A 27,622-nucleotide genomic window follows, 5' to 3' on the forward strand; every position below is an offset into this window, starting at 1 on the left:
GGCCCTGTGGCAGTAGCAGGTGGTTGTACAAGGGGCATTTTGCCTTGTATTTTACCTCTAGAAATAGTTACTGTTAGTAAGGAGGATGCATTTGACTGCACCAGCTGTGTAAATTAGTAACCTCCAGAGGTAAAAAGTCATTCCCTTTCATTATTCAATACTTGCACTAAAATCTTCTTGAACCTTATCCCTTATTAATGCACAGCATTATGACTGCAACCCTGTGTTACAAGACAAGCACAGTTAATAGAATGAATTATCTGTTATTTTTTTCAGGATGGGATTATAGTTTGTGTATTTCTTATTATGGGTGAGATTCATATATGTCAGTTATTTATTTTGTGTTAGAGTCAGCTTTGCTGTGTGTGTGTGTGTGTGTGTGTGTGTGTGTGTGTGTGTGTGTGTGTGTGTGTGTGTGTGTGTGTGTGTGTGTGTGTGTGTGTGTGTGTGTGTGTGTGTGTGTGTGTGTGTGTGTGTCTGTGTATATCTGTTATTAATTACTTGTGAAATTCATGTTTGTTATTTATTCTGGGTATAATTCATGTGTCTGTTATTTCCTCTGAGTCCGACTCATGTGTCTGTTATTTATTCATAGTTAGAGCTATGCATGTCTATTATTAATTCAGGTTTAAACTTGTGCATTTCCGTTTATTATTTATTATGGGTGGGCTTCAGGTGTACCTATTATTTTTTCCAGTAAGGGTTTATGTAAACTCTCTAGGCAATATTTGTTGTAGCTCTGACTGCACTGATGTGAATAGCAGAGCACATAATCACATGAAACTGTAGTGTAGCATAGCATACACCAAGTTAGGACAATATGCATATGACAAGATGCAAGGGAGACTCATGCAAATAAGTGTCATTTGTTATGCTGACTGGACTTAATAGAATCCAGTTTGTTCAAGCCAGGAAGACCAAATGGAGACCTTGTCGGATTAATATGCTTACCCTAAAGTTTGGCTAAGTATGGAGTCCCTCAGGAATTGCACACACACACACACACACACACACACACACACACACACACACACACACACACACACACACACACACACACACACACACACACACACACACACACTTACACACTTGTACACATACTGCATGCACATGATAATTTCTTCCATTCTCAGGTACCACATTCATCAAAAACAAAGGGTACATGCAGCCTTCAAGTCTTCCCATCCATTGTTTAAAATCCATACCTTAAGCATATATTTTTAATTATTTTATTTTATTTTGAATATTTTATGCATTCTACAGTAGCATTACCACTGGTGGCTTGTTTGGACACAGAGCTGTACCACCATATTTTCACAAGACACAGCAGTATGTGCTGCATTACAAGTGGAAGCAATGCATGTATAGATGCATTTAAATGGAAACAGACACATATGTACTCCTGTATACTGCATGTAACTGTATACAGTAGTAGTTTACATACATATGTTGTGAGCTGTGCATCTAGGTAGTCAGCAACGACCCACAAATCCCTGCTCAGTATGTATAACATATAGCAAAATTCATGTCCAAACTGATAAGCTAGGATGACTATAACAACACGGTTTATACTGTTTCACACTGCTTACATGCAGCCTTCCAGAGAAGCAACAAAACATAGGTTCATAGGTAGGTACTAGGCTATTGGCCCAAGGACCTATGTAAGCCTAGTCAGCAAGGTTCCCTGGCTTACGCCACCCAAGAAAGTTATTTCCTGTGCCACTGTCAAGCAGAGACACAGAAGTGATCCCGTGGGTGTATTTCCTATTTCCCATCCACTCATCAAGATTTTTCTTGAAGAGTGCTAGTGAAGAACTTTGCTTGACATAGATGGGTAGCCTGTTCCAGACTACAGGAAGTCTCTGGGACAGGACTCTATCCCTCCAGCATGTCCTGTTATTGTGGTAACAAGGTTTAGGTTCCTAGAGCGTGTAGCTCGGAGGGATTGGGATTTCTTTAGGTGTAGCATGTCCAACAGCGCTGGGTTTGACATAGCTTTATATATTAGGCAGAGATCACCTCGAAGTAGGTGATATGCTACAGAGTAAAGCTGGAGTTTATTGAGATGGTCAGTGTAGGGTATTTGTTTGAGGCCAGTAATCCTCTTTGTGAGGTACTTCTGTGGCCTTTCCAGCTGCTGCAGATGTCTTGTGAGGTACATTCCAAAAGGGGCGTTGTACTCTATAATGGGTCTAATGAGTGTTGAGTAGAGGGGAACAATGACCTATTTTTTCCTGGATGAGAACCCTTTTATGGGTGAGGTGTGCCACGTAGAAGGACTTCCTGACTACTGTGTCGATGTGACTATCAAAGGAGAGACTACTGTCCACCTGGGTCCCAAGGTCTCTTATCACCCATTCAGTGTTAAGTAGATTGCTGCCTGTGTGGTAGTTCATGGGTACAGAGTTTTTACCAAAGGGGATGACACTGCACTTTTTGGCATTGAGCTTGAGGCCATGGCTCTGACACCAGGCATCTGTCTCAGCGAGGTCCTTCTGTAGGATGTCCACATCATTTGGGGACTTGACTATGGCTCCTAGTTTGCAGTCATCTGAGAAATTCATTAGCCAGAGACCTTCTGTGTTAGCCTTTACTTCAGAGAAGTAGATACCAAACAGGAGAGGTCCCAGGACTGAACCCTGTGGTACTCCACTTGTCACTGGTTTGAGGTCAGACTTGGAGTCTGCAACTTTTACATTGTGGGTTCTGTCAGTGAGCCAGTTGGCAACCCATCTTGTGCCATAGGGATTTCTACCTAGTTTAGTGAGTTTAGCTATAATTCCAAAATGGGGGATGGTGTCGAAAGCTTTGGGGAGGTCAAGATAGATCTGCGTGAACCACCTTACCCTCATCTACGGCTTTGGTGACTGCCTCAAAGTAGTCAATCAGGTTCAGGAGGCATGATCTGCCTTTCACAAACCTGAACTGGGTGGGATCCAAAGTTTGGAGGTTACCAATGTCTTTGTTTATGAGTTCCATGGCCTTGCAGACCAGGTTCGTCAGGCTAATAGGGTGATAGTTCCCGGGATCAGTGGTGGCTCCCCCTTTTGTGGTGTGGGATAACTGTTGCTGTGTGCCATTCAGTGGGCACAAAGCCTGATGTGAGGCTATTATCGAACATGGTGCTTATGTGTTATAAAACAGGTGTTATGTTGCCTGGCCATAACTGCTGTTTCTGACCCCCAGATTGAGAATAATAAAATGTGGCCAAGATAGAGTGCAAGATCCCCCACATGAGAGTGAAACCTTTGTAATGTGGTTCATTTCCTCATAATATAATAAGTTTGTATATGTGCATTTCAAGAATGTGTGTTCTTGAGTTGTCATTTATGACATTTCGCAGTCACACTAATGATATGGGACCTTGTATGAGTTGAGACAGACCCGATCCACTTCTTAGAAATTCACACTCTGCAGTAGTAGTATATATTATACTTCATTGCGACTGCTATATATCACCAGTGACTGAGAAATATTGTTGACTTCTTTAAGGGGACCTTAGGCTGAGATATTTGATTGGGAAAAATGCAGTGATTCTAGCATTGGCAAACTATAGTTCCCAATGAAAAAAATGAATAGAGGTAGAGCTGTAACAAAGAAATATGGTACCATGTGTAACACACCTATTTGGTTCTCCTCAAGGGCCGTCTCTCAGTAACTGATCTGTTACTAGTGACTTGAAACTGTAAATATTTTTTTAAAAGGACAGTCTGACAGTTTATAAGCTGTTATTAAACAATGATCGGTAACTTATAAACTGTAAATGTCAAACTGTTCTGCCTTTTTTAAGACCATTTCTACCATTAAAAGCAGAACAAACTGACAGTCAGCGTATAACCTGTATACAGGAAATCACAATCTCCACTTATAGATAACGTGTGGGTCATCTAACTGTCAAACTTTTATTTTTCATGTAGTTTTAAAAAGCAGTTTTTACAGACAACTTACAAGCTGTGTAAATGTAATCACTATTGCTTAATAGCACCTTATAATTTACAAACTTTTAATATGGTTCAACACCCCTAGAAGTTGGAACTTGGGGCATGTGTCCCATTCATTGCCCTTCCAATGGCACTGCATTTAGTAGATTCCTATGACTGTTCAGATTTACTACCTGCATTAAAAGATCCATCATTGGCAAGTTTATGGGAAAAAAAATTAAGGAAGAATTATTTCAGATTTGGATGAAATAGCCATTTACTAAATCAAGATCCATTATTCTCCATTAAAAAACTTATCCATGATCACGTAACTCATTCACTCCAATAGAGCTCAGGAAGTTTGCACTGTAACTTCCAATGAGTGGAGCCTAAGCCTTTTGACAAAATCAAATTATGTCCTCACATTTCAAACAAATGTTCATTTCTCTCTGGGATTATAGAGGTTAATAAAGAAGTGTAAATGTCAAACCCTTTAGCACAAACTCTTTTTACAGTGGTAGTATTCTTTAGGTTTATGTCTTAAACCAAATTTTATAAGTCACAGTAAACACAGTAACCATTATATGTGTAATATTTTGAAAACAGCTTAATATCTCAGCAATCACTTAAGTTACACACATACAATCATCAGCAATTTATTCATCTAGCTAAGAGTTTTCATATGAGGCTAAGTAGTTCCTGTCTGTGTTACTTGGTTGTTGAGATTTTATTTATTTATTTATTTTATTTAACATTTGTTGACCGGGAATGTCCGACTAGGTTCCACAGATCCTGTTTTCAGCGGAGGCCCGGGGAGAAATGCTCCAGAAGCATGTCTTTAGAATGTGGGAGGAAACTGGAGTACCCGGAGGAAACCCACGCGAACGCAGGGAGAACATGCAAACTCCACACAGAAGGCACCCCAGCCGAGAATCAAACCAGAGAACATCTTGCTGTGAGGCGACAGCATTAACCGCTGCATCACTGCACCGCCCATATCAGAGATATTTAGAATAATGTGAAAATTATATCTATATAAATTAATATCATAAAAAAACAACAGTTAATATTTATTTACCTGCACTAAACAGAGATCAAATATAATGCAGTTTTCTATTGTGTAAGCTTTAAGATGAACTCTTTTAAAACCTTGTACATAGCATGGTTTTGAAATTATTGATGGAAATATGAACAAGCAATATTTGACAGCTAGAAGCATCACTAGGTGTTAACTGCAGATGCACCTGGAGACATCACTCAGATGTAATGACTTAATTCCACAATATCTGTGACAAGAACTACAGCTTCATCCCTTTGTTGTTTACATGTAGAACTTTACACATGCTGATCATATAGATAGGCAATATCTCCTGGTAGAGATCAAAAACCACGGTGTAGAAGGGAAATGACTGCAGCAGATTCAAACACAAATACAGCAGATATTGTACCTCACTGTGGTGATGATGCAACAGTGGCAATACTGCAGGGCTTGTACCTCAATGTGATGGTGGTGCTACAGTGGCAGTATTACAGGCCTTACACTACACTGTGATCATGCAGAAGTGGCAGTACTGAAGGCCTTGTACCTCACTGTGGTGGTGCAGCAACGTCAGTACTGCAGGCCTTATACCTCACAATGGTGGTAGTACTACAATGGCAGTACTGTAGGCCTTGAACCTCACTGTGGTGGTGCAGCAATATCAGCACTGCAGGCTTTGTGCCTCACTGTGGTGGTGGTGGTACTACAATGGCAGTACTGCAGGCCTTGTTTCTCACTGTGGTGGTAGGGCTACAATGGCAGTACTGCAGGCCTTATGCCTCACTGTTGGGGTGCAGTAATGTCAGTACTGCAGGTCTTGTATCTCACTGTGGTGGTAATGCTACAATGGCAGCACTGCAGGCCTTGTATCTGACTGTGGTGGTAATGATACAATGGCAGTACTGCAGGCCTTTTGCTTCACTACGGTAGTGGTGCTACAATGTAAGTACTGCAGGTCTTGTGCCTAATTGTGGTAGTGGTGCTACAATGGCAGTACTGCAGGTCTTGTACCTCACTGTGGTGGTAATGCTACAAGGGCAGGACTGCAAGCCTTATACCTCATAGTGTTGGTGCAGCAGTGTCAGTAGTGCAGGTTTTATACCACACTGTAGTGGTGGTGCTACAGTGGAAGTACTGCAGGCTGTGTACCTCACTGTGATGGCGGTGCTACAGGGACAGTATGGCAGGCCTTCTGCCTCACTGTGGTAGTGATGCTACAATGCCAGTACTGCAGGACTTGTACCTCACTGTGATGGTGGTGCTGCAGTGGCAGTACTACAGGCTGTGTGCCTCACTGTGGTGATGGTACTACAATGGAAGTAATGCTGACCTTGTACCTCACTGTGGTATTAGTGCTACAATAGCAGTATAGCAGGCCTTGTACATCACTCTAGTGATGGTGCAGCAGTAACAGTATTGCAGAACATGTACCTCACTGCTGTGGTGGTTCTACAGTGGCAGTACTGCAGGCCTTGTGCCTAACTGTTGGGGTGCAGTAATGTCAGTACTGCAGGTCTTGTATCTCACTGTGGTGGTAATGCTACAATGGCAGCACTGCAGGCCTTGTATCTGACTGTGGTGGTAATGATACAATGGCAGTACTGCAGGCTTTGTGCTTCACTGTGGTAGTGGCGCTACAATGGAAGTACTGCAGGTCTTGTGCCTAACTGTGGTAGTTGTGCTGCAAGGGCAGTACTGCAGATGTTGTACCTCACTGTGGTGGTAATGCTACATGGGCAGGACTGCAGGCCTTATACCTCATAGTGTTGGTGCAGCAGTGTCAGTACTGCAGGTCTTATACCACACTGTAGTGGTGGTGCTACAGAGGCAGTACTGCAGGCCGTGCACCTCACTGTGATGGCGGTGCTACAGGGACAGTACGGCAGGCCTTCTGCCTCACTGTAGTAGTGATGCTACAATGCCAGTACTGCAGGTCTTGTACCTCACTGTGATGGTGGTGCTTAAGTGGCAGTACTACAGGCTGTGTGCCTCACTGTGGTGGTGGTGCTACAATGGCATTAATGCTGGCCTTGTACCTCACTGTGGTATTACTGCTACAATAGCAGTATAGCAGGCCTTGTGCCTCACTCTGGTGATGGTGCAGCAGTGATAGTACTGCAGAACATGTACCTCACTGCTGTGGTGGTGGTTCTACAGCAGCAGTACTGCAGGCCTTGTACCTCACTATGGTGGTACAGCAGTGTCAGTACTGCAGGCCTTGTACCTGACTGTGTTGGTGCTGCTACAGTGGCAGTACTTCAGGCTTTGTACCTCACTCTGATAATGCATCAGTGGCACTACTGCAAACCTTTCACTTCACTCTGATAGTGCACAATAGCAATATTACAGACTTTGTGCCTCACTGTGGTGGTGGTAGTACTACAATGGCAGTACTGCAGGCCTTGCACCTCACTGTGGTGATGCTGCTACAGTGGCAGTACTGCAGGCTTTGTAGCTTACTTTGATAATGCAGCAGTGACAGTACTGCAGGCCTTGTACCTCACTGGAGTGGTCATACTATAATGGCAGTACTGCAGGCTTTGTACCTTACTGTGATGATGTAGCAGTGACAGTACTGCTGGCCTTCTACCTCACACTGGTGTTAGTGCTACAATGTCAGTACTGCAGGCCTTGTGCCTCACTGTGGTGTTGGTGATACAATGGCAGTACTGCAGGTCTTGTACCTCACTGTGATGGTTGTGATGCAAATGATGCAGCAGTGACAGTACTGCAGGACATGTACCTCCCTGCTGTGATGGTGGTGCTAAAGTGGCAGTACTACAGGCCTTGTACCTCACTGTGGTGGTGGTGCTACAGTGGCAGTACTGCAGGCTTTGTACCTCACTCTGATAATGCAGCAGTGACAGTACTGCATGCCTTGTACCTCACTGTAGTGATGGTGGAGCAGTGACACTACTGCAGGGCATGTACCTCACTGCTGTGGTGGTTGTTCAGCAGTATCAGCACTGCATGCCTTGTACCTCACTGTGGTGGCACAGCAGTGTCAGCACTACAGGCCTTGTACCTCACTGTGGTGGTGGTGGTAGTACTATGATAGCAGTACTGCAGGCCTTGTACCTTACTGTGGTGATGGTGCTACAGTGGCAGTATGGCAGGATTTGTACCTCACTCTGATAATGCAGCAGTGGCAGCACTGCAGGCCTTGCACCTCACTGTCTTGGTCATACTACAATGGCAGTACTGCAAGCTTTGTACCTCACTGTGATGATGCACCAGTGACACTACTGCTGAATTTGTACCCCACTCTGGCAGTGGTGCTACAATGGCAGTACTGCAGGTCTTGTACCTCGCTGTGATGGTAGTGCTGCAGTGGCAGTACTGCAGTCCTTGTGCCTCACTGTGGTCGTGGTGCTACAATGGCAATAATGCTGGCCTTGTACCTTACCATGGTGTTAGTGCTACAACAGCAGTACAGCAGGCCTTGTACCTCACTCTAGTGATGGCGCAGCAGTGACCGTACTGCAGAACATGTACCTCACTGTTGTGGTAGTGGTGCTACAGTGTCAGCACTGCTGATCTTGTACCTCACTGTGGTGGTGCAGCAATGCCAGCACTACAGGCCTTGTACCTGACTGTTTTTGTGGTGATACAGTAGCAGTACTGCAGCCTTTGTACCTCACTCTGATAATTCAGTAGTGGCAGTATTGCAAACCTTTCACTTCACTCTGACAATGAACAAAAGCAATATTGCAGGCCTCACTGTGGTGGTCATGGTACTATGATGGCTGTACTGAAGGCCATGTACCTCAGTGTGGTGATGGTGCTGCAGTGGCAGTACTGCAGGCTTTGTACCCCACTCTGATAATGCAGCAGTGACAGTACTGCAGGCCTTGTACCTCACTGGGGTAGTCATACTACAGTGGCAGTACTGCAGGCTCTGTATCTCACTGTGATGATGTAGCGGTGACAGTACTGCTGGCCTTGTACCTCACTCTGGTGGTAGTGCTACAATGGCAGTACTGCAGGTCTTGTGCCTCACTGTAGGGATGGTGCAGCAGTGACAGTACTGCAGGACATGTACCTCACTGCTATGGTGGTGGTGCAGCATTGGCAGCACTGCAGGCCTTGTACCTCAATGTGGTGGTGGTGCTACAGTGGCAGTATTGCAGGCTTTGTACCTCACTCTGATAATGCAACAGTGGCAGTACTGCAAACCTTTCACTTCACTCTGATGGCACCCAATAGCAATACTGCAATACTTATGCCTCACTGTGGTGGTAGTTGTGGTACTACAATGGCAATAGTGCAGGCTTTGTACCTCACTCTGATAATGCAGCAGTGACAGTACTGCAGGTCTTTTACCTCCCTGTGGTGGTTATACTACAGTGGCAGTACTGCAGGCTTTGTACCTCACTGTGATGATGCAGCATTAACAGTACTGCTGGCCTTGTACCCCACTGTGATGGTAGGGCTACAATAGCAGTACTGCAGACTGTGTACCTCATTGAAATGATGGTGCAGCAGTGACAGCACTGCACGACATGAACTTCACTGCTATGGTGGTGGTGCAGCAGTAGCCGAACTGCAGGCATTGTACCTAACTGTGGTCATGCAGCGAAGTCAGTACTGCAGACCTTGTACATCACTGTGGTGGTGCTGCTACAGTATCAGTACTGCAGGCTTTGTACCTCACTATGATAGTATAGCAGTGGCAGTACAGCAGGCCTTGTACCTTACTGTGGTGGTGCAGCAGTGGCAACACTGCAGGAATTGTACCTCATTGATGAGGAATTGCTACAATGGCAGTGCTGCAAGCATTGTATCTGACTGTGGTGGTGGTGCTACATTGGCATTACTGCAGCCCTTGTACCTCATTATATTGGTGCAGCAATGTCAGTACTTCAGGTCTTGTACCCCACCATTGTGGTGGTGCTACAGTGGCAGTACTGCAGACCTTGTACCTCACTGTGATGGTGGTGCTACTGGGGTCATACTGCAGGCCTTCTGCCTTACTCTGGTAGTGATGCTACAATGGCAATACTGCAGATCTTGTACCTCACTGTGGTGGTAGTGCTAGAATGGTAGCACTGCAGACCTTGTATCTGACTGTGGTGGTGGTGCTAAAATGGCAGTAATACAGCTCTTGTTCCTCACTGTGGTGGTAGTGCTACAATGGCAGTACTGCAGGTCTTGTACCTCACTGTGATGGTGGTGCTGCAGTGACAGTACTACAGGCCTTTTGCCTCACTGTGGTGATGGTCCTACAATGGCATTAATGCTGGCCTTGTACCTCACCGTGGTGGCAGTGCTACAATACCAGTACTACAAGCCCTGTACCTCACTGTAGTAGTGGTGCTTCAGTGGCAGTATGCCAGGCTTTATACCTCACTGTGATGGTGCAGCAGTATCAGTACTGCAGGCCTTGTACTTTACTGTGATGAGGTAGCAGTGCTAGTACTGCAGGCATTGAATCTCACTGTTTTGGTGATGCTATAGTGGCAGTCCTGCATGCCTTCTACTTTACAGTGATGATGTAGCAATGACAGTACTGCAGGCCTTGTGCCTCTCTGTAGTGGTCATGCTACAATGGCAGATCTGCAGGACTTGTCCCTCACTGTGATTGTGCAGCAGTGACATACTGCAGGACATGCACTTCACTGTAGTGTTGGTGCTACAGTGTCAGTACTGCAGGCCTTGCATCTTACTGTGATGCTGCAGCAGTGGCGGTACTGCAGGCCTTGTACCTCACTCTCATGCTGCAGCAGTGTCAGTAATGCAGGCCTTGTACCTCACTGTGGTGGTGGTGCTACAGTGGCAGTACTGCAGGCCTTGTACCTTGCTGTGTGATGGTGGTGCTACAGTGGCAGTACTGCAGGCCTTATACCTCACTGTGATGATACAGCAGTCACAGTACTGCATGAATTTCACCTCAGTGAGATAATGCAGCAGGGGCACTACTACAAGCAGTTGCACCAGACTGTGCTGGTGCATCTGTGGCAGTACTGATGGCATTGAGCAGGACTGAGGTGGTGAATTATCTTTATAAAGGTCTTCTGACTGCCTGTAAAAGAGAAAGTGGTTCCAGCCATTACATGTCTCTGTAATGAATACTTTCCTAAGACATGGACTTGTCACCACCACTTATCCTCTGCTCCTTTCAAAATGCTCATCTGTGGTGAAGGTCATGTATACCTATTTATGTACATTTTTTCTCGTGTATTTTCTTTGTTACCTGGAATAGTCCAGCTGAGCTTATTGCCCATATTAATTGAAGGCCTGTCAGGAATAGCACAAGATATGACATTAACATTGTTAAGATGACAACATCAACATAAATTCAAATGTGTCTATTCCTGCTGAGATTAAACATAGAACATTAATCCACTAGACAACTATTTTCAAGCTTTCAAACCATGAAAGTCAAACAAAAATGAGATTTGCATTTAAATTATTGATGCAGTATGACAGGATAGTTGTTATGGACCTTTAAGGGTGACTGTAATTGTAGTAACTAATAGTAGATATAGCCGTTACATGTATCTAGCAGTATTGTAGGAGCATATAGTATTTTAGTAAGGTGGTAAAAAGTGGATTTAGTAAAAAAGAAAAAGTAATATTAGCTGTAGAGAATGGGAGACTGTATGGAGGGGTAAATTTGCAGCTGTAATTAAAGTGGGAGAAGGGAGCTTCTGCCCTGGACACAAGCTTTTAAGGAGCACTATCACCACCTCCAGATGGGGTGTAAGTGCAGTAGTGGAATTCGTATAATAAGCCATGGGTGATATTGAGATCTCTTTAAAGAATGCCAATGCTGCATTCATGGAGCTCAAACTTTAAAAACTGTTGCCAGCAGCTTGCTACAGTACTCAAAATGAACTCATTATACTTTGAATTTACATATCGTTTTCCTCAAAAGTGGCTTAAGGAGTGCACCAGTCAGTGAAACTCCCCAGGGCATCAGGCAGCCTAACTGCAGCTCTGGGTAAGTTGGGTTTGATATTTTAATGTAGATGTGTGGTTAGCTTTTTGGTCAGTAACAGAATTTCTGATGTTTGCTGGTCTCATCTTCATTCGGTGACATTGTGTGCAGTCAACCAGCTTCTGAGATTGTTTAAAAACAAACTGTGTCATTTTGTTACATTCGTGGTAAGATGAGGCTGTTTTACGCTATCCTTTTCAGTGTAACACCTTTCTCATTATCACACTCTACCCTAAACTTCTTACTGGTAATCAGGCTATGCTGATGTGACTGATTTATATCAGAGGTTGTATTAAGCATTTTGTAAGTATATAGCAATAGCCTTAGGACACTTTCTGACATAGTCACAAGTGTGGATAGGAAAACAATGTTCACTCTATATTTCTTTTTTATTGGCTGTATAACATTTAAGATGGATTGCATGAAGAATGTTTGCTTTGCCTTCTTATTTAATGACTTGGCTGCACTATATTGTTCTCTGTGTTATGCATTTATTTGCTGCAAGACTTGGGTCATGGATAAAAAGGGTCCATTTGTAACAGTTTGTTTTAACATTTAACATGTAAATACAGTAAATAAAGTGCAAGACTGCTCAAAGGACACTAGCAGTGTGTGTGTGTGTGTGTGTGTGTGTGTGTGTGTGTGTGTGTGTGTGTGTGTGTGTGTGTGTGTGTGTGTGTGTGTGTGTGTGTGTGTGTGTGTGTGTGTGTGTGTGTGTGCATGCGTGTGTGTGTGTGTGTGTGTACGTTGTAGTACAACTACTTACCCTGAAAGCCACCTACTGGTTCAGGAAACCTTAGGTGGAGTAAACGGGGTTAACTGTCTGGCTTATCTCTATACTCTGAATCTAAGGTGGAGTTTACCTAATGAAGCTTGACTGCTCTTTAGAGGTTGGAAGATCAGAGAGGAAAATGAAATACAGATAGAAGTTGAGTTCACGCTAGTGTCTGGCACCTGGATTATGCCACGTTGTCTTGTTTTTTTGTGCAAAAGTCAAAGGCATGTTGAACTGGCACATAAACAAACAAGCAAGCATATGCATGTCTCAGTTCCAGCTTCCCTGGTTGTCTCTGAAGAGATCACTTCATGTGACCCTATCTCTCCCTTAGATGCATGTGTCACTAAAGCCAGTAATAACAATCTACATTCTTCAGCACCCATGGCCCTAAAGCAACCCATCAAGATGAGTTTAATTGTGCCACTCTTTCTTAAACGTATTTGTTGTTAGTTAATTGTTACATCAGATATAGTTTGGAATGTCCATATGAAAAGGATGACCATTTTAACTTATTCATCTTTTTCTCACTTTCTGTCTGTGAGAGGGAGGACACTCCCTCAGTCCATTGCTCCTGCAGTTGCTGCACCATTGTCTCAAACGCAGCTCACTGAAACCTGCAATGAAACACATGCAGGACAGATCTGTCTTAGCAACAAGTGGATGATCATCACAGAAAGTAAGGGGGATCCATTGTTTGCATAAATGGTTTGCATTAAGGTGGATACTGGAGGAAACACTGGCACTGTTATCTAATATAACTGCTGAGAAGGAGGCAACTGAGGCCTTGGGTTAATTAGCATCAATGAAGAGTCAGACAGCATTGTCTAAAACATAGGCTTGTGTCACATAACCTGAAGCATGCAGGCCTGTTCATTTAACAGAGATGTACTAGGGAAGTCTTGGGCTACACATTCAACAATATTAATTTACTTACTTATTTCATTGATTTATTTACTCAATTTATTTCAACATAACCTTATGGAGGTTTCAACAGAGCTATGTAGATCAGCTGAGCTTTGCCTTTGTGGAATTGGTTGGTAGACATAGTAAAACTAAGTATGTGTAGCATCTGTTGAAGAAACGTACTGCATAAATTGCCTATAAGGAAAAGTTCATGACAAATAAAGTGCTAAAATCACAATGTGTATGGAAATTGCAGCCAAAGGACCATTAGAACTATATGAGTGTGCAGGAAGTTTTGCTGTTAAGAGATTATCGATTAAGTGGTATAAAGTGGTATAAGAAGCATGTTTTTCGTCTGGCACATCACATAAAGGAGGTATATATTAGATTAAACAAAAGTACTCTATAAGATGCCATAAGAAGGATCACTCTAAAAGTGTGAGTGTAAAATGGCATAAGCAGCTTAAAAGACAATCACACAGTGTAAATATGGATTAAAATGTAAGTGATACATACAGAAACTATATGGGGGAATCAAACAAAATGTAGGTTCCACAACTTGAATGAGTACAATGCTTTCTCACTATGAAACATTAAGGGTCTAAATTATAAAAACAATGTAGGCTGTCTCAAACCTTTGTCCCTCTTCTTGGTATCATATAGGCTTCCAAAGGGTGACCTCAGCCTTGTGTATAGAGCTTCAACAAACCGAAATCAGTCAGACCAGTTACATATTTGCAAGTCCAATAGTAGTGATGTAAACAACTAATCAAGGAATCTCACTCTCCTTCTAAAACAAACGGGGTGTGTTGGAATGATAGATATGTATCACCGAGAATGTCACGTGTGTGTATGTCTTCCACTCCATATAAAGCAAAGTACTTCTCATACTCTATTCAAATTTAATTTGGACAACTAGATGGAAACAATAAACTCACCCCTGGTTTAACATCCATGCCCCTTGTGGAAAGGGGCAACACTTAAAATGTCCAAACTTATCCTTGTTCTGCCTACTTCTAGGTTATTCATACTCAAAATATAAGGGATAAAAAACTACCATGGGAATGTATGACTAGGCTTAGGATTTTCACAGATCCCAAGAAGCCAAGTAAGTACCTATGAACCTATGAATGTATAAAGTAAAGCTTATGGCATGATGTATGTAAATATGTGTGGCATGAATCAGAAATTATGTGGATAACTTCACAAGCAGAGAGAAAGAAACATAAGCTGGAGTTGAATACAGGAGCTGCTTCATAAATTATTTATGCAATATTACAGGACATTATTTTCCAACATACATGAGAATAAGTTAAAAGTGTTACTAAAGACCTACACTTGTATATATGAGGATATAAGAGGGCCAGCATTGTTTGGTTGAGATTTGATAAGGAAAATCATTTTGAAACGATACTGCATCAAGAAGCTGTAGGTGTTAAGCAGGGATGGCAACAAACACGCCGTATATGAGAAACTGTCATAATTTCAGATATTAAGCAAGTCTTTTCCAGTGAGAATGTGCTCTTGCAATGCGTAAAGTAAAAGACAGAAACTGAAACTGAACCAAATACTATTCCAATATCTCAGGTGGCCATTGTAGTGTCTCTGCTGTTTTACCTAAGGTTGAGATCAAACCGCAGAAGCTGCAAACTGATGATGTACTATGCAAAATGCAGTGAGTGAATTACACTTATAGTGCCAGTGATTAAGAAAGGTAAAGCAGGGGTGTTATAAAATCTGTATTTTTCAAATTCACTATTAATCCAGCTGGAAAGAAAACATAATATATCTCCTACCAAGAACTTAATATATTTTCACATCTATAACAAAGAGAACAATGCATAAAAATCAACATGGTGCAGAAATATTTGCAACAAATAAGAGTCTTCTATGAAATGCATAGCAATTAGAAAGGGTGCTTTCATTATTGCCAGCTAATTTTCTAAGCAGTGTCTGGATGTGTCTTTTTGGAAAAAGGCAATGGGGCTGGTGCTACAAATAATTCCTAATGCACACGTTTATTTTACTGACATCTTAGTGACAGGGCAGAAAGGCAAAAAAGCATCTGAAAGCCAACAAATGTTCCTAGAATGGAAGAGTGCAAACTTTGAGAAAAGAGAGACGTGTGTGTTTTACAGAGTTGCCTGGGATTCATTAACACCTTCACTTAGTGTACACCATTCTAAGTGAACAGATAACACAAGCATAACTCTCACATTCTTCCTCCTAACTTTAGTTTTCCTACTGATTTTCTTGCATCCTTAAGTATCAAGAGGGATTCATAAAGATTACCACAAAGTATAGATTAAATGCACACTTAGTGTAATCTTTCTGAGTGACTAGAAACCACAAAAATGTGGTAGGGATGTTCTTGAATACATATCATGTACACTTAGTGTAGGCATTTATGCAAAAGTTTTAAATTGAGGGTATTTGATTGACAACAATGGATTGCTGAACTCACAACATAAGATTAGAAAGGTTGTGCTTAACGTATCAAGGTGTCAGTATGTGTCATAATCAAAATCGTACTTAGTTCTGGACAACTACAACAACGAGTTGCTAATGAACCACATGCCCAAAGTATTTATCATTTGCCTCAAGTGCACAAAACTGCAGGCAGAAACTGATGATTCTTTAATGTAGTAGGGTGGCAATCCCCCACACCTCCTCCTGTTTACTATTGTGACCTTCAAGGTCACCATGGAGCTTCTTCTTTTTCACACACAAAGTAAACTATTTGGTCTTTGTTCTTTTTTTGGTAAATTCTGAAAAAAAGAATTGCAAACACAGAGTTAGAATTTGTATGATTTGGGCACTAATGTTTTGACAGAGGAAATGACACCCCAGTAGTCCTTCTCCTGAATTTGTCAGATTTACCCCAATAAAATAGGTGTTGACCAAATTTACCAGTGCCTTCAAGCTGACCACTGGTATTCACACATCTGCAGGTAATAAACCGCTTCATCAATGGCTGGATTATGCACATACCTGATGTACCTGTAGTCTGGCAGTTAGCACAAAGGCCTAAAGCTCTGTACTGTTAATGCACTACTTCCTGTGGCCAGGGTTACAGGGTTTGATTCCTTCCACCTCCATTAGCCTGTTGTTTGACTCTGAGCAAGTTACTTAACTGGACAGTGCACCTGTGTCATCCATGAAAAGGGATATGTCCAGTGGGCTCACCTAGTTAACAAATAGTAAGATAAAAATAAAAAAAATAATACTGAAGATGGAATCTAGTTAAATACAAAAAAGTATAGTGTAGAGATGTTTAGCAAAAAAGCTGCTGTCACTTCACATGTGCTAAATGTTTCTTCTCTTCTGACAAATACAGTCATATGAGACCTTGTTTCTTACTTGGACAACTCTATATCATTTGATCATCTTATTTTCACCATTTTTTGGGAGCCTTCTGTCTGGCCAAGTTAATTTCCAAATGACTGTCTTTAAGATTCAGAAAAGTCATCCTACCACTGTATTCTTCCCTCATCAGACCCTTCATCAAATACAGTGCTGTCTTTGGTATGTAGAAATTCAAACTTATACTTCAACTGGAAAGGTACCAACGATTTCTAATCAAATAAATTGGAGTCCATAAATCCTTCTACTATCCTGGCAGATTCACACAGCTCTCATAATCAGTGGTATACCAGCTGTTCTGAAATTACTTGTGTCTCGCTTTTTGACTCATGATAGACCCCATCCTTGCAAAATCAGTGGCTCTAGAAACATCCACATGAGGGACCTAAATCTTCACCAAAAAATAAATATAACTGTTTTCTCATAACTCATTTCCTACCTCAACATATTTCTAGTGCATGGAATATGTTACCACACCAGGCATACCTCTCAGCCTCTCAGTGCAAGAAATCTGGACAAAGCCAGAAATAATGGGGGGACAAAGGCTCAAAAATAGGGACAGATTTTAAATATTGCTCCTTCAAATTTAGAAAGTTGTTAGAATTATAGGCTTTGCATTATTATATACTTTCTGAAGGAAAGTTACAACTTGAGGTTGCTTATCTCCAACAGTGTATTTCTAGGAAGATTATACCCAAAGGGTTACGCCAGTGGCATTACCCTGTCGGACTTATTGAAAATTCAATGTTTCACCAGGAACTTTTAGCCCTGTTTGATCGGCAAGGCTTCAAATTTTTACTTTCCCTTATTAATTTTTATAATGTTGAAATTAGCAACTTGAAAGGTGAACTAGAACTGTTAGAACATTCTATATGTGCTGACACTGAGTTTCCCAGATATAAGTATGATTACACTATAATTTTCACTAGCATTGAGGCTACTTTGAGTAAGCTGTTGGCAAATAAAAAAAGAAAGATTGACAGAGATTTGAAAGAATACGCTAACAAAAAAGTTTACCCCCCTCCCCCATTGGTCTCACAAGGTCAATTGAGCAATGAAGCATATAATAACAGGGTTGCTCAAATGGATGCCACCATCAATAATAATGATCCTGAACCCCCACCGGTTCGGCGAAATGAGCAGATTAGGAATAATAATAATAACAATAATGGACAAGTAGATATTCAACAACAAACTGAGGGGTTGAATAATACCCTTGATGATAATCAGGGTTTTCGCAGGGTGAGCAACAGGAGAAACAACAACCAGAACAACAACAGGAACCAGGGGCAGATGAGAAACCGGAGGAACCAGCGGAGGAGATGACAGAACAGTTAGTAGAAGGACCACAAATCCTTCTTAGCCTACAAGGTGACTTTAAAGTATATAATTATACAGTTCTGTCAATAGAACAATCTTTGATTGAGTTTTTTGCTAAGGGTCTGTCCTTCGTTCCTGATAAAAGTGCCGACCTAGTTAAAACTATTATAGATCTTAAGCTTTTTGTACATAAGTTAAATCTAACTTATACTATGGGTACTAGTTCCACACTTTTGAACATGCTGAGGGTGTCCAGTGTGTTTAACCCCCTTTGTATGGTGTTTTAAATGTTTTTGAGAAAATGTGTGAAATTGATTTGAGATCAAGTTTGGATCCTATGACACATACACAAGTTACAAATTTAAATATTACTAAAAATGAAATTGAATTTATCCATCTCCTTAACTAATCTAAAGTTAGAGTAATGAAACCTGATAAGGGAGGTGGGCTACTGTTTATGGATGAATATCAATATGAGATAAGAATGTTTAAGTATCTTAATTCTGAGGCATATACACAAGCAAGCTTAAATGAGGCTAATTCTGCATACAAAAGGATTAGGGGAGCCTTGGATGATTTGCTTTTAGAGGGCAGCATTGATATTGATACATACCAATATTTATCAATGCCAGCCCCAAGAATTCCAACCATTTTGGGCTCTCCTAAGTTACATAAAAATTTGGTGGATCCACCCTTTAGGCCGATTGTAGATGGAAGAGGTTCCATCACTTATGCTTGTGCTAAGCATGTAGATAACATTTTGAAACCATTAATTCAGGAGGAATCACAGATTTGCAGGGACTGTTGGAGCTTCTTGGAGAATATTAATCAACTTGATTATTGTGAACATCATATATTCTTAGTCATTGACATCAAAGATTTATACACAGTCAACCCTCAGCATTTATGGATAGAATGGACTAGAAATTTTATTTTATACAAAAAGGCTGATAATGCAGTATTAATTTAGTTGAAACCTTATTGGACATTGTATTATCAAACAATTATTTAGTATTCATGGAGCAGTTTTTTCTCCAAAATACAGTAATTGCTACGGGGTCCCCATGTGGAGGCAGTTTTGCCAATAGCATAATGGCTTATTGGGAACGGACTTTGCTGTTTAATAATAGCATGTTTCAGGAACATGTAGTATGGTATACCAGATACCAAGATGATATGTGTCTTATTTGGAAAGGGCACATTGATCAGATAGCAAGCTTCATTTCCAGTATCACTGCCATGACAGAGTTCCTTGAATTTACATACACTATTGGACTGGATGAAATTAATTACCTTGATGTTAGAATTAGTAAAGACAGAATTAATAATATATATAAATCCACAATATATAGGAAACCTACACATTCAAATACATTTTTGCATTTTACAAGCAGTCATCCTTATCATCAGAAAAAAAGCTGTGGTTAAGGGTCAATTTGTAAGGGCAGCAAGGATGGTGTCGGATTATTACGATTACAAGAACGAATGTGAAACAATAAAAATAATGTTTCTCGAAAGAGGGTATCCAGAAACATTAATTATTGATATTATTCATGAAGTAAGTTCTAAAAGGAGCTCAGGATTTTTTAAGCCCCTTTTAACTGGTGGAGATACAAACAGTTGAGATATAAGGGCTAAAGTAGATATTAGTAACATAAGTGGCAGAAATAAGAATCTAAGCCTCAAATTTTTGTTTACATATAGCTTAGATTATAAAAAAATTAAAGACATTATCACCAAAAACTGGGCTATAATTTTAGAAGACCATACATTAAGTAAGGTAATTGGTTTACAACCAAACTTTACCTATAGAAGAGGTTCGAATTTGAAGAATCTTTTGGAGATGAGTAAGAAACATGTTAAAGTTGTAGGTATGAGAAAATGTGGCATGTGTCCGCAATGCAAATATGTCACAGTAAGGGATAAAGTAAGGATTAATAGCAAGGATTATTATTTAAAAGATAGGTATAATTGTGAATCAAAAGGTGTTGTCTATGCTGCCATGTGTGAAGTATGCCCCTCTTTCTATATTGGAAAAACCGAAAGAAGATTAAGACAAAGAATTTATGAGCACCAGTCTGCTATGAGTAAAGGAGACAATACTAATGCACTAGCTAAACACATTCTGGAATATCCAGGCCATAGGTTTACTTTTGTAATCTTACAACAAGTTAAAAATGAAGTGGGGGGGGGGGGGCATGGCAACTTTATTTAGAGGAGCAAGAAGTTTTATGGCAAATAAGAACTTCAGCCCACATTCCTCCAGGTCTGAATGAATACGCTTCTCTCAAATGCATTCTTAAACTAACAACAAAATAAAAGATAAATAGGCAACCACAACAAAATAAAAGATAAATAGGCAAGAAGGCCTTTAAAGTATGGTAGGTTTCAAAGCCATGTGTACTTTGTATTTTGTATATATATTTGTATTATTAATATATATATTTTTTAGTATTATTACTATCCCTTATTTTTTATTTTTTATTAATTTTAGGAGTGCATATAGGGCTAGGTATGTATGTAAAACACATATATATTGGTTTTATACATGGTGAAAACCTTGAGTTATAGTGTTGTAGCTTTCTGTGTAATAAAATGAATGTAAAATGAATTAAAAAGTAATATGAAGCATTCACGTATGTGTAGGGTTAGCCATACGAAAGTTTATAAGATGTTCATAATATGTTGTTAATTTGTTCATATTCTCATTGTTTAGTATAGCCCTATGAGCTTAAATAAAAAGTTTAGGCACAGTCATATTCAATTTTACTTTGTATTTATGGTTTTTGCACTAAATGTTGACATATCGTATTATATTATTGCTTTATATCTTAAAAAATATATATATTTTCTATATCTAGTTATAAAGTTTTATTAAGGTATATATTATGGGAAATGATATGTGTTTCTTTATATATAATATATTTTTAAATATATGATTCAATATGTATAAATTTAGTATAAATTTTATATAAAAAAGCTTGTTTAATAAATTTTAAAAGGTATTAGTAGAGTTGTCTTAATTGAATAAGCCATGGAGTCTTTATATATAGTTAATTGAATAAGTGTTTTAGTAATTATTCAATTATATTTTTAATAATTAATTCATTATATATATATATATATATATATATATATATATATATATATATATATATATATGAGGCTTTATTTTGTAAAATTTGTCTAAAGAAGTTGGGGTATTTGACCCTTCGAAAGCGCTTACAATTAAAGTTTGGTTTTATAAGTGGCTCGTGTAGGTGTCGGTACTTCCATTATCGCTCTTTTTTGTTTGTTTTTTATACTTTCTGAAGGATACAAAGTCTGAAACTCGAATGTCGTATTTATTTATTTAGTGACTTCAATCCTTAGTAATTTTCCAGAAAACCTCAAATTTTTATAAAGAATAGACCAAAGCTATGAGGCAAAAATTTGGACAGTCTACGAAAATCTGGACAGTTGAGAAGTATGACTCCAGGTCAAGCAAAGTAATACTTTGGCTACTTTTAAGGCTAATTTTGATTATTGAAGCGAGCAAAAAAACATATGTTAAGAATATTGCTACAGTGATCAGTAAGACATCTACTTTTGTGGTAAGTTCTTACGCAATTGTACTTTCTTTTGTCATAAAAACAACCGTCCTAGCTGTAGGGGCCAGTTGGCCTCATTTTCTACATTGCTTTTTGTTTACTGATAAAGAAAGACAGCTGTGTAACAATGCCATCTGCTTTCCACAAAATGATAACAAAGACACTTCAGGCACCAGCACTTTCCCCTAATCAGTGATTGGGCATCTAAGTAATGAGACATGGTCTGTGTGTATTTGGTATCCAGCAATCCCCTTCCATCCCCATATAAGAGGCTGTGATTTAGGGAAAAGCTGACTTGCCCCCCCTGCTGGGATTGTTTGCCTTTTACTTCTTTTCTTATACTGAAATCATAAACATGTCATACAACAGTTTTTTGAAATGTTCTTTGATCGTTTTAACAGCTAATCTACAGTTGAGGCATTACTTAATGCTCTTTTTTTTTTTTTTCCAGGGTTCGGCAAAATCATCCAGAAGTGTTGAATCACGACGTATGCCTTCACGGTAAGGCAGCTTGACTGGCTGGTTTTCATGATCCACTCTCAACTTTGCTTATGTATGTATGTGTGGGGAAGGGGTAGAGGCATAGGGTGGTGACTTTTTTCCTTGTTTTTTGTACACCAGCGTTAATCATCTTAATTGTAAGTATCATAGAGCACACTGCCTTGATATGCAGTAAAGGACGGAGGCAAGGAACGGTGCATGTAACCCATGAGTATATGAAATAAATGAAATGTTCAAAATGGTTTCTGTTGCCAACTCTTCAACTTTTGACTTGTATTTTCCATGTGCTTCATAGTAAATTCAAACTAGGCAACATGAGTTTACATCCAGGCATTCTGATAACTGTAAGAAGCATATCCGTGAGACATAAAAAGTGTTAGACCCCCTTCTCAAAACATTTTTTTCAGATAGACTTTGTTGTAGTATATTTTGATTAACGTATCAAACATCTGTGCTATTTCACTTCATTTTTTTCTCACTTTGATGTCATTTTTTAATACATAAATCTATCTTCTTTTCAAAATATGAAGTGCTGGCATAAAAAGGCATATTATTCAAAAAGTCACATCACTGTCTGGCACTGCTTTCAGTTATGCCAACCTATCTATTATAAGTTAGGAAAATTAGTTTATGCTGAAGTCTGAGCATAAGAAACATACATTATTTTCTGCTCATTTTACAGATGATATATTTGTTGTTTGGAGAGGCAATTTGTCACATTTTATTTGATTATTTAAACAGTGTATCTAGTTATTTATGTTTCTCATTTAATCAAACGTTTATTAATTTTTAGATTTGTATGCTTATTAAAAGGATGGTTAACTAAGATGTTTAAGAAGGAAGTGTAAAGTAATCATATCTCAGTCAGAACAACATGCATTCAAAGAATGTGAAAGGGAATCTCGTGAAGGGTCACTTTATCTGAACACATAGATTGACTGATGAATACCATTTCTTTTAGGTGTTAAGTAAAGCACTGTTCAAAAAGTGTTATTATAGAGGATATCCTAAGGATTTGGTTGAAGGTTCCTCTAAGGAAGTACTAGAAAGTTGAAATGAAAAGTGCCAACCTTGTAGATTGTCTACTTATAGTTACAAAAAAAATAGTAAGAGAAATATGGATTTTAATAAAGCTATGATGCTCAAAGCCTCTATTGATTACAAAGAGATTAGGAATATTGTAAGGAATAATTGAAAGATTTTTACAGGGTTCCCTGTGATAATTATGAGAAGTGGTAAGAGTCCAATATTTATTTTAAAAGGGAACCAATTTTTAGGATATGTTCCAGAAAGTTTAAATAATTTGTCAGTGAAGGTTGAACACAAGGGCATGATTAAATGTTTTGACTGCAGTTATTGAAAATGTATTAATGGGTGTGCTAAAGAAAGAATACTAAAAGGGAGGTCAGTTAGAGTTCCGGGCACCTTCAATTGCAAGTCCAGGTTTGTGGTTTATGGCACTTGTTCTACTGTGTGTGATGCATTTTACATAGGCAACACCACAGAAAATCAGAAGGATTTATGAGCATATGTATGCAGTCAAGACTGAAGGTGTGAAGAATGCCCTTTATAGACATTCAAAAGTATTTGATTAATGTTATATATGTAGTTAAAAATGTTTCATTAGGTTTGATGCCAAGGAAGATCTGGAAATAAAAGAGTACGCTTGACAATTAAAGTTAAATGCATGCCATAAACCTGGAATGAATGTTAAGGAGAATACTGTGAGTGAATACTGAAAGAAGCTAAAGCACTGATCATGTGATTCATCATGTGATTTTTTTTTAATGGCTGTTTGTGCTTTTTAATGTGAGATTTAGTCTGATGAAGTTCTGTGAAGAATGAAAGTGTTTGCTGTAACTTTATTAAAGTTTAGTTTTTATTTATTATCTTTGCAATTTTGAGTTTTATATTCTGCCAAGTATTGCAGTTTTTTTAAAGGTTGCTTGGTGATGCTTTTTGTTGTTTTTATCGATGACAGAAGTATTTATGCTATATAACTGACTGCAAACCTGACCCTTAGTTGAGAAGTGCTGTCCATCATTCAGAATGTTGCTCTACTCAAATCTATTAGTTTCAGTTCAGTGGAAAACACCACTACAGTAGTTCCAGAACTTTCCTAACAAGATTTCCCTTGTGGGAATTTTTTTCAAATGGCAGTTACCTACATCTTTGTTGACTAAAGTCATTGTGTGCTGACTAGAAGACAATAAATATTCCTTCTTACCCTATTTACATTCTACAGTATAGCCTTCCTACTAGGTAGTGACATAATATCAATTAAGTCTCCAAATGTGAGACATGGTGTATCTTATGACAGGGAAGCACTTTGACATAACTCTGAATAAGTGGTGCTGTGTAATGCTCCACTTATCCAGGGTCAGGGATATGTTTATGAGCAGTTGTTTCACGTAATTCCTCTTCAGCAGTATTAGAAGTAACAGCATGACCCTTAAACTTATCCCAGAGCTGTACTTGCAAGGCTAATAACCTTTTTAACTTCTGAAACTTCTTACAATTATAAATACAACCAATAATCAACAGCACATCTATACCTTTTTGAGATTTCAGTGTATTATATACAGAGTCCACATATCTAGTAGCATGCTTTGCTTTTTGGACTTCTGCTGTATTGATTACTATCAACCTGAATTATGTCAAACATCATAATTAGATGCTACTTGTGTGTATTTGATTGTACTACCATTCTAGGAAATGAAGTTTCAGTATTTTGACATGCTGACATTATGAGCCAATGTTTTGAGATTCTAATTAATCGACAATTTAAAATAGATACATTCTTCCTTACCACTGCACATACATATACTCACATGCACATCCTTGACACACACACAGACACATGCAAACACACATATACAACCTTGACTCACACATACTCACTCACATAACCTTCCTTTGCAGGCATACACACACATGCACAGGCACACACACCACACTAATGTGCACATATACCCATGTGTACAGACACACGCACGCACGCGCGTGCACACACACACACATATATATATATATATATATATATATATATATATATATATATATATATATGGTTCCCATTCAGAAGCCTGAAACATCATAAGCCTGAAAATCAAAATCCTGAAACCAAAAGCCTGAAAATTCAGAATCCTGAAAACTCAAAATCCTGAAAGCCCAAAATCCTGAAAGACCAAAATCCTGAAACTCAAAATCCTGAAAACACAAATAATGCTAATATGTCACTATAAAGACACTAATATCTACCAACTGACCCTGACCCTAACCCTAACCCTAAGGTCCGTCACTATCGCACACTCACCTGACCCGCGCCCTAACCCTAACTCACTTAAACCGCCCTAACCCCAATATTTGTCACTATTGCATACATGCCTAACCTGCCTAACCCTAACTCACTTAAACCGCCCCTAACCCTAAAATAAAACCAACCGCACACTTACCTGACCCCAACGCATGACCTAACACCACAGGGCTAACAATAGCAAAGCCACAATGACATCAGTATGTCTATTTTGTGTTTTCAGGATTTTGAGTTTCAGGATTTTGGTCTTTCAGGATTTTGGGCTTTCAGGATTTTGAGTTTTCAGGATTCTGAATTTTCAGGCTTTTGGTTTCAGGATTTTGATTTTCAGGCTTATGATGTTTCAGGCTTCTGAATGGGAACCATATATATATATATATATATATATATATATATATATATATATATATAAAATAAAAACTTCAAAACTGATAAAAATAAAAACTGAACTAAAGAAAATTAAACACAGACACCAAACTGTTGACTAAGCTTTCGCGCTTATTAGATAAAAGAGCTTCTTCAGAATGAACAAGGAACAACAGTTACAAATTCAAATAAGAATAGAATAATCATGTGCTCATGCTAGAGCCAATCAGAGGAAATGCATATATAAATTAATAAAACTGATAAGCATATATTAACATAATATTAAACAGAAGCCAATGAATAATAAGAAGAAAATGAAAATGAATATCAAGAAAGGGCACAATAAAATAATTATCTGTACCATTTAAGTACACACTTAATGTTAACATTTTCATTTAAACTTCAGCATTAAGCAATAACTGCCATTTCAATTCTCTGAGTTCTAAAAATAATTCCCAGTCCCCAAAAAACAATCAATTTGTTCAAGAAAAATAAAATGAAATTTTGAGAAATTGGTACAATAAGTACTATGTTTGGCAAGAGCAGTATTCAAGTTGCAGGATCTAATAGCTGCTAAATGTTCTTTAACTCTATATGACAGTTTTCTGGTCATTTTACCAATATAAAAACAGCTACATGACGCACAAATTCCAGCATAGACAACCACAGACATGCATTTCCTCTGATTGGCTCTACCATGAGCACATGATTATTCTATTCTTATTTGAATTTGTAACTGTTGATGTTAAGTTGTCAATCTCGCCTTCATTCTTGCTGGATGGGTTCGGAGCCGATCCTCGGCTCCGACTCAGCACTTGCTTAGCTTGAGAACTCCTTTTACCAGCTCGAGGCAACCCTATATCCCATGATGCAAGGCAGGATTACCCGGTCAAAGGGATTTGGCAAAACAGGAGGTTTCAAAGCTCCTAGAAAAAAGAGCTGTCCAGACTGTTCCGGCAGACCAAGTAGGATCCGGCATCTACTCAAGATTCTTTTTGGTCCCCAAAAGGACGGGAGATTGGAGACCAATATTAGACCTGAGCAGTCTAAACAGATTTGTCAAGAAGGCAAGATTCCGGATGGTCACGCTTCAGTCCATTCTGCCCTTTCTGGACAAGGACAACTGGATGTGCTCGATAGACCTTCAGGACGCGTACTATCACATAAAGATTCACAGGCGCTCCAGAAGGTTTCTCCGCTTTCGGCTAGGGACCAGTCATTATCAATTCAGAGCCCTGCCCTTTGGCCTCACTTCAGCCCCCAGAGTGTTTACCAAATGCATGGCAGTGGTCACAGCTCATCTGAGACGTCAAGGATTCCAGGTGTTTCCTTATTTAGACGACTGGCTCCTCTCCGCCACCACCAGGTGTCAGCTTCTTCAGACCAGAGACTACACTCTGCAGCTATGCAAGAGTTTGGGAATTTCAGTGAATTTCAAAAAATCTTCTCTGCGGCCTTGCCAGTCTATCACCTTTATAGGCGCAGAATTGAACACCGTCAAAATGTTAGCCAGACTAACAGATCAGAGAATTCTGGACATCCAAAAATACGTTCGGATTTTATTGCAGAGCAGCAAAGTCAAA

At 39.5% G+C, this 27,622-nt stretch overlaps 1 protein-coding gene across 8 annotated transcripts in view; it reads left to right on the forward strand.

Annotated features, from left to right (window-relative positions):
* The window catches only part of TNS1 (tensin 1), a 2,530,757-nt gene that overhangs the window by 1,381,277 nt on the left and 1,121,858 nt on the right, over positions 1-27,622 (forward strand). For all 8 annotated transcript variants that reach the window (XM_044075133.1, XM_044075132.1, XM_044075134.1 and 5 more), the window contains one exon: positions 22,308-22,357. In XM_044075133.1, the coding sequence (XP_043931068.1) occupies positions 22,308-22,357 (50 nt within the window). The remainder of the gene's footprint in view (positions 1-22,307; positions 22,358-27,622) is intronic.

The sequence above is a fragment of the Protopterus annectens genome, chromosome 6.part0 (assembly GCF_019279795.1).
Source record: "Protopterus annectens isolate FY-2018-M chromosome 6.part0, PAN1.0, whole genome shotgun sequence".
Taxonomy (NCBI): Eukaryota; Metazoa; Chordata; order Ceratodontiformes; family Protopteridae; genus Protopterus; species Protopterus annectens.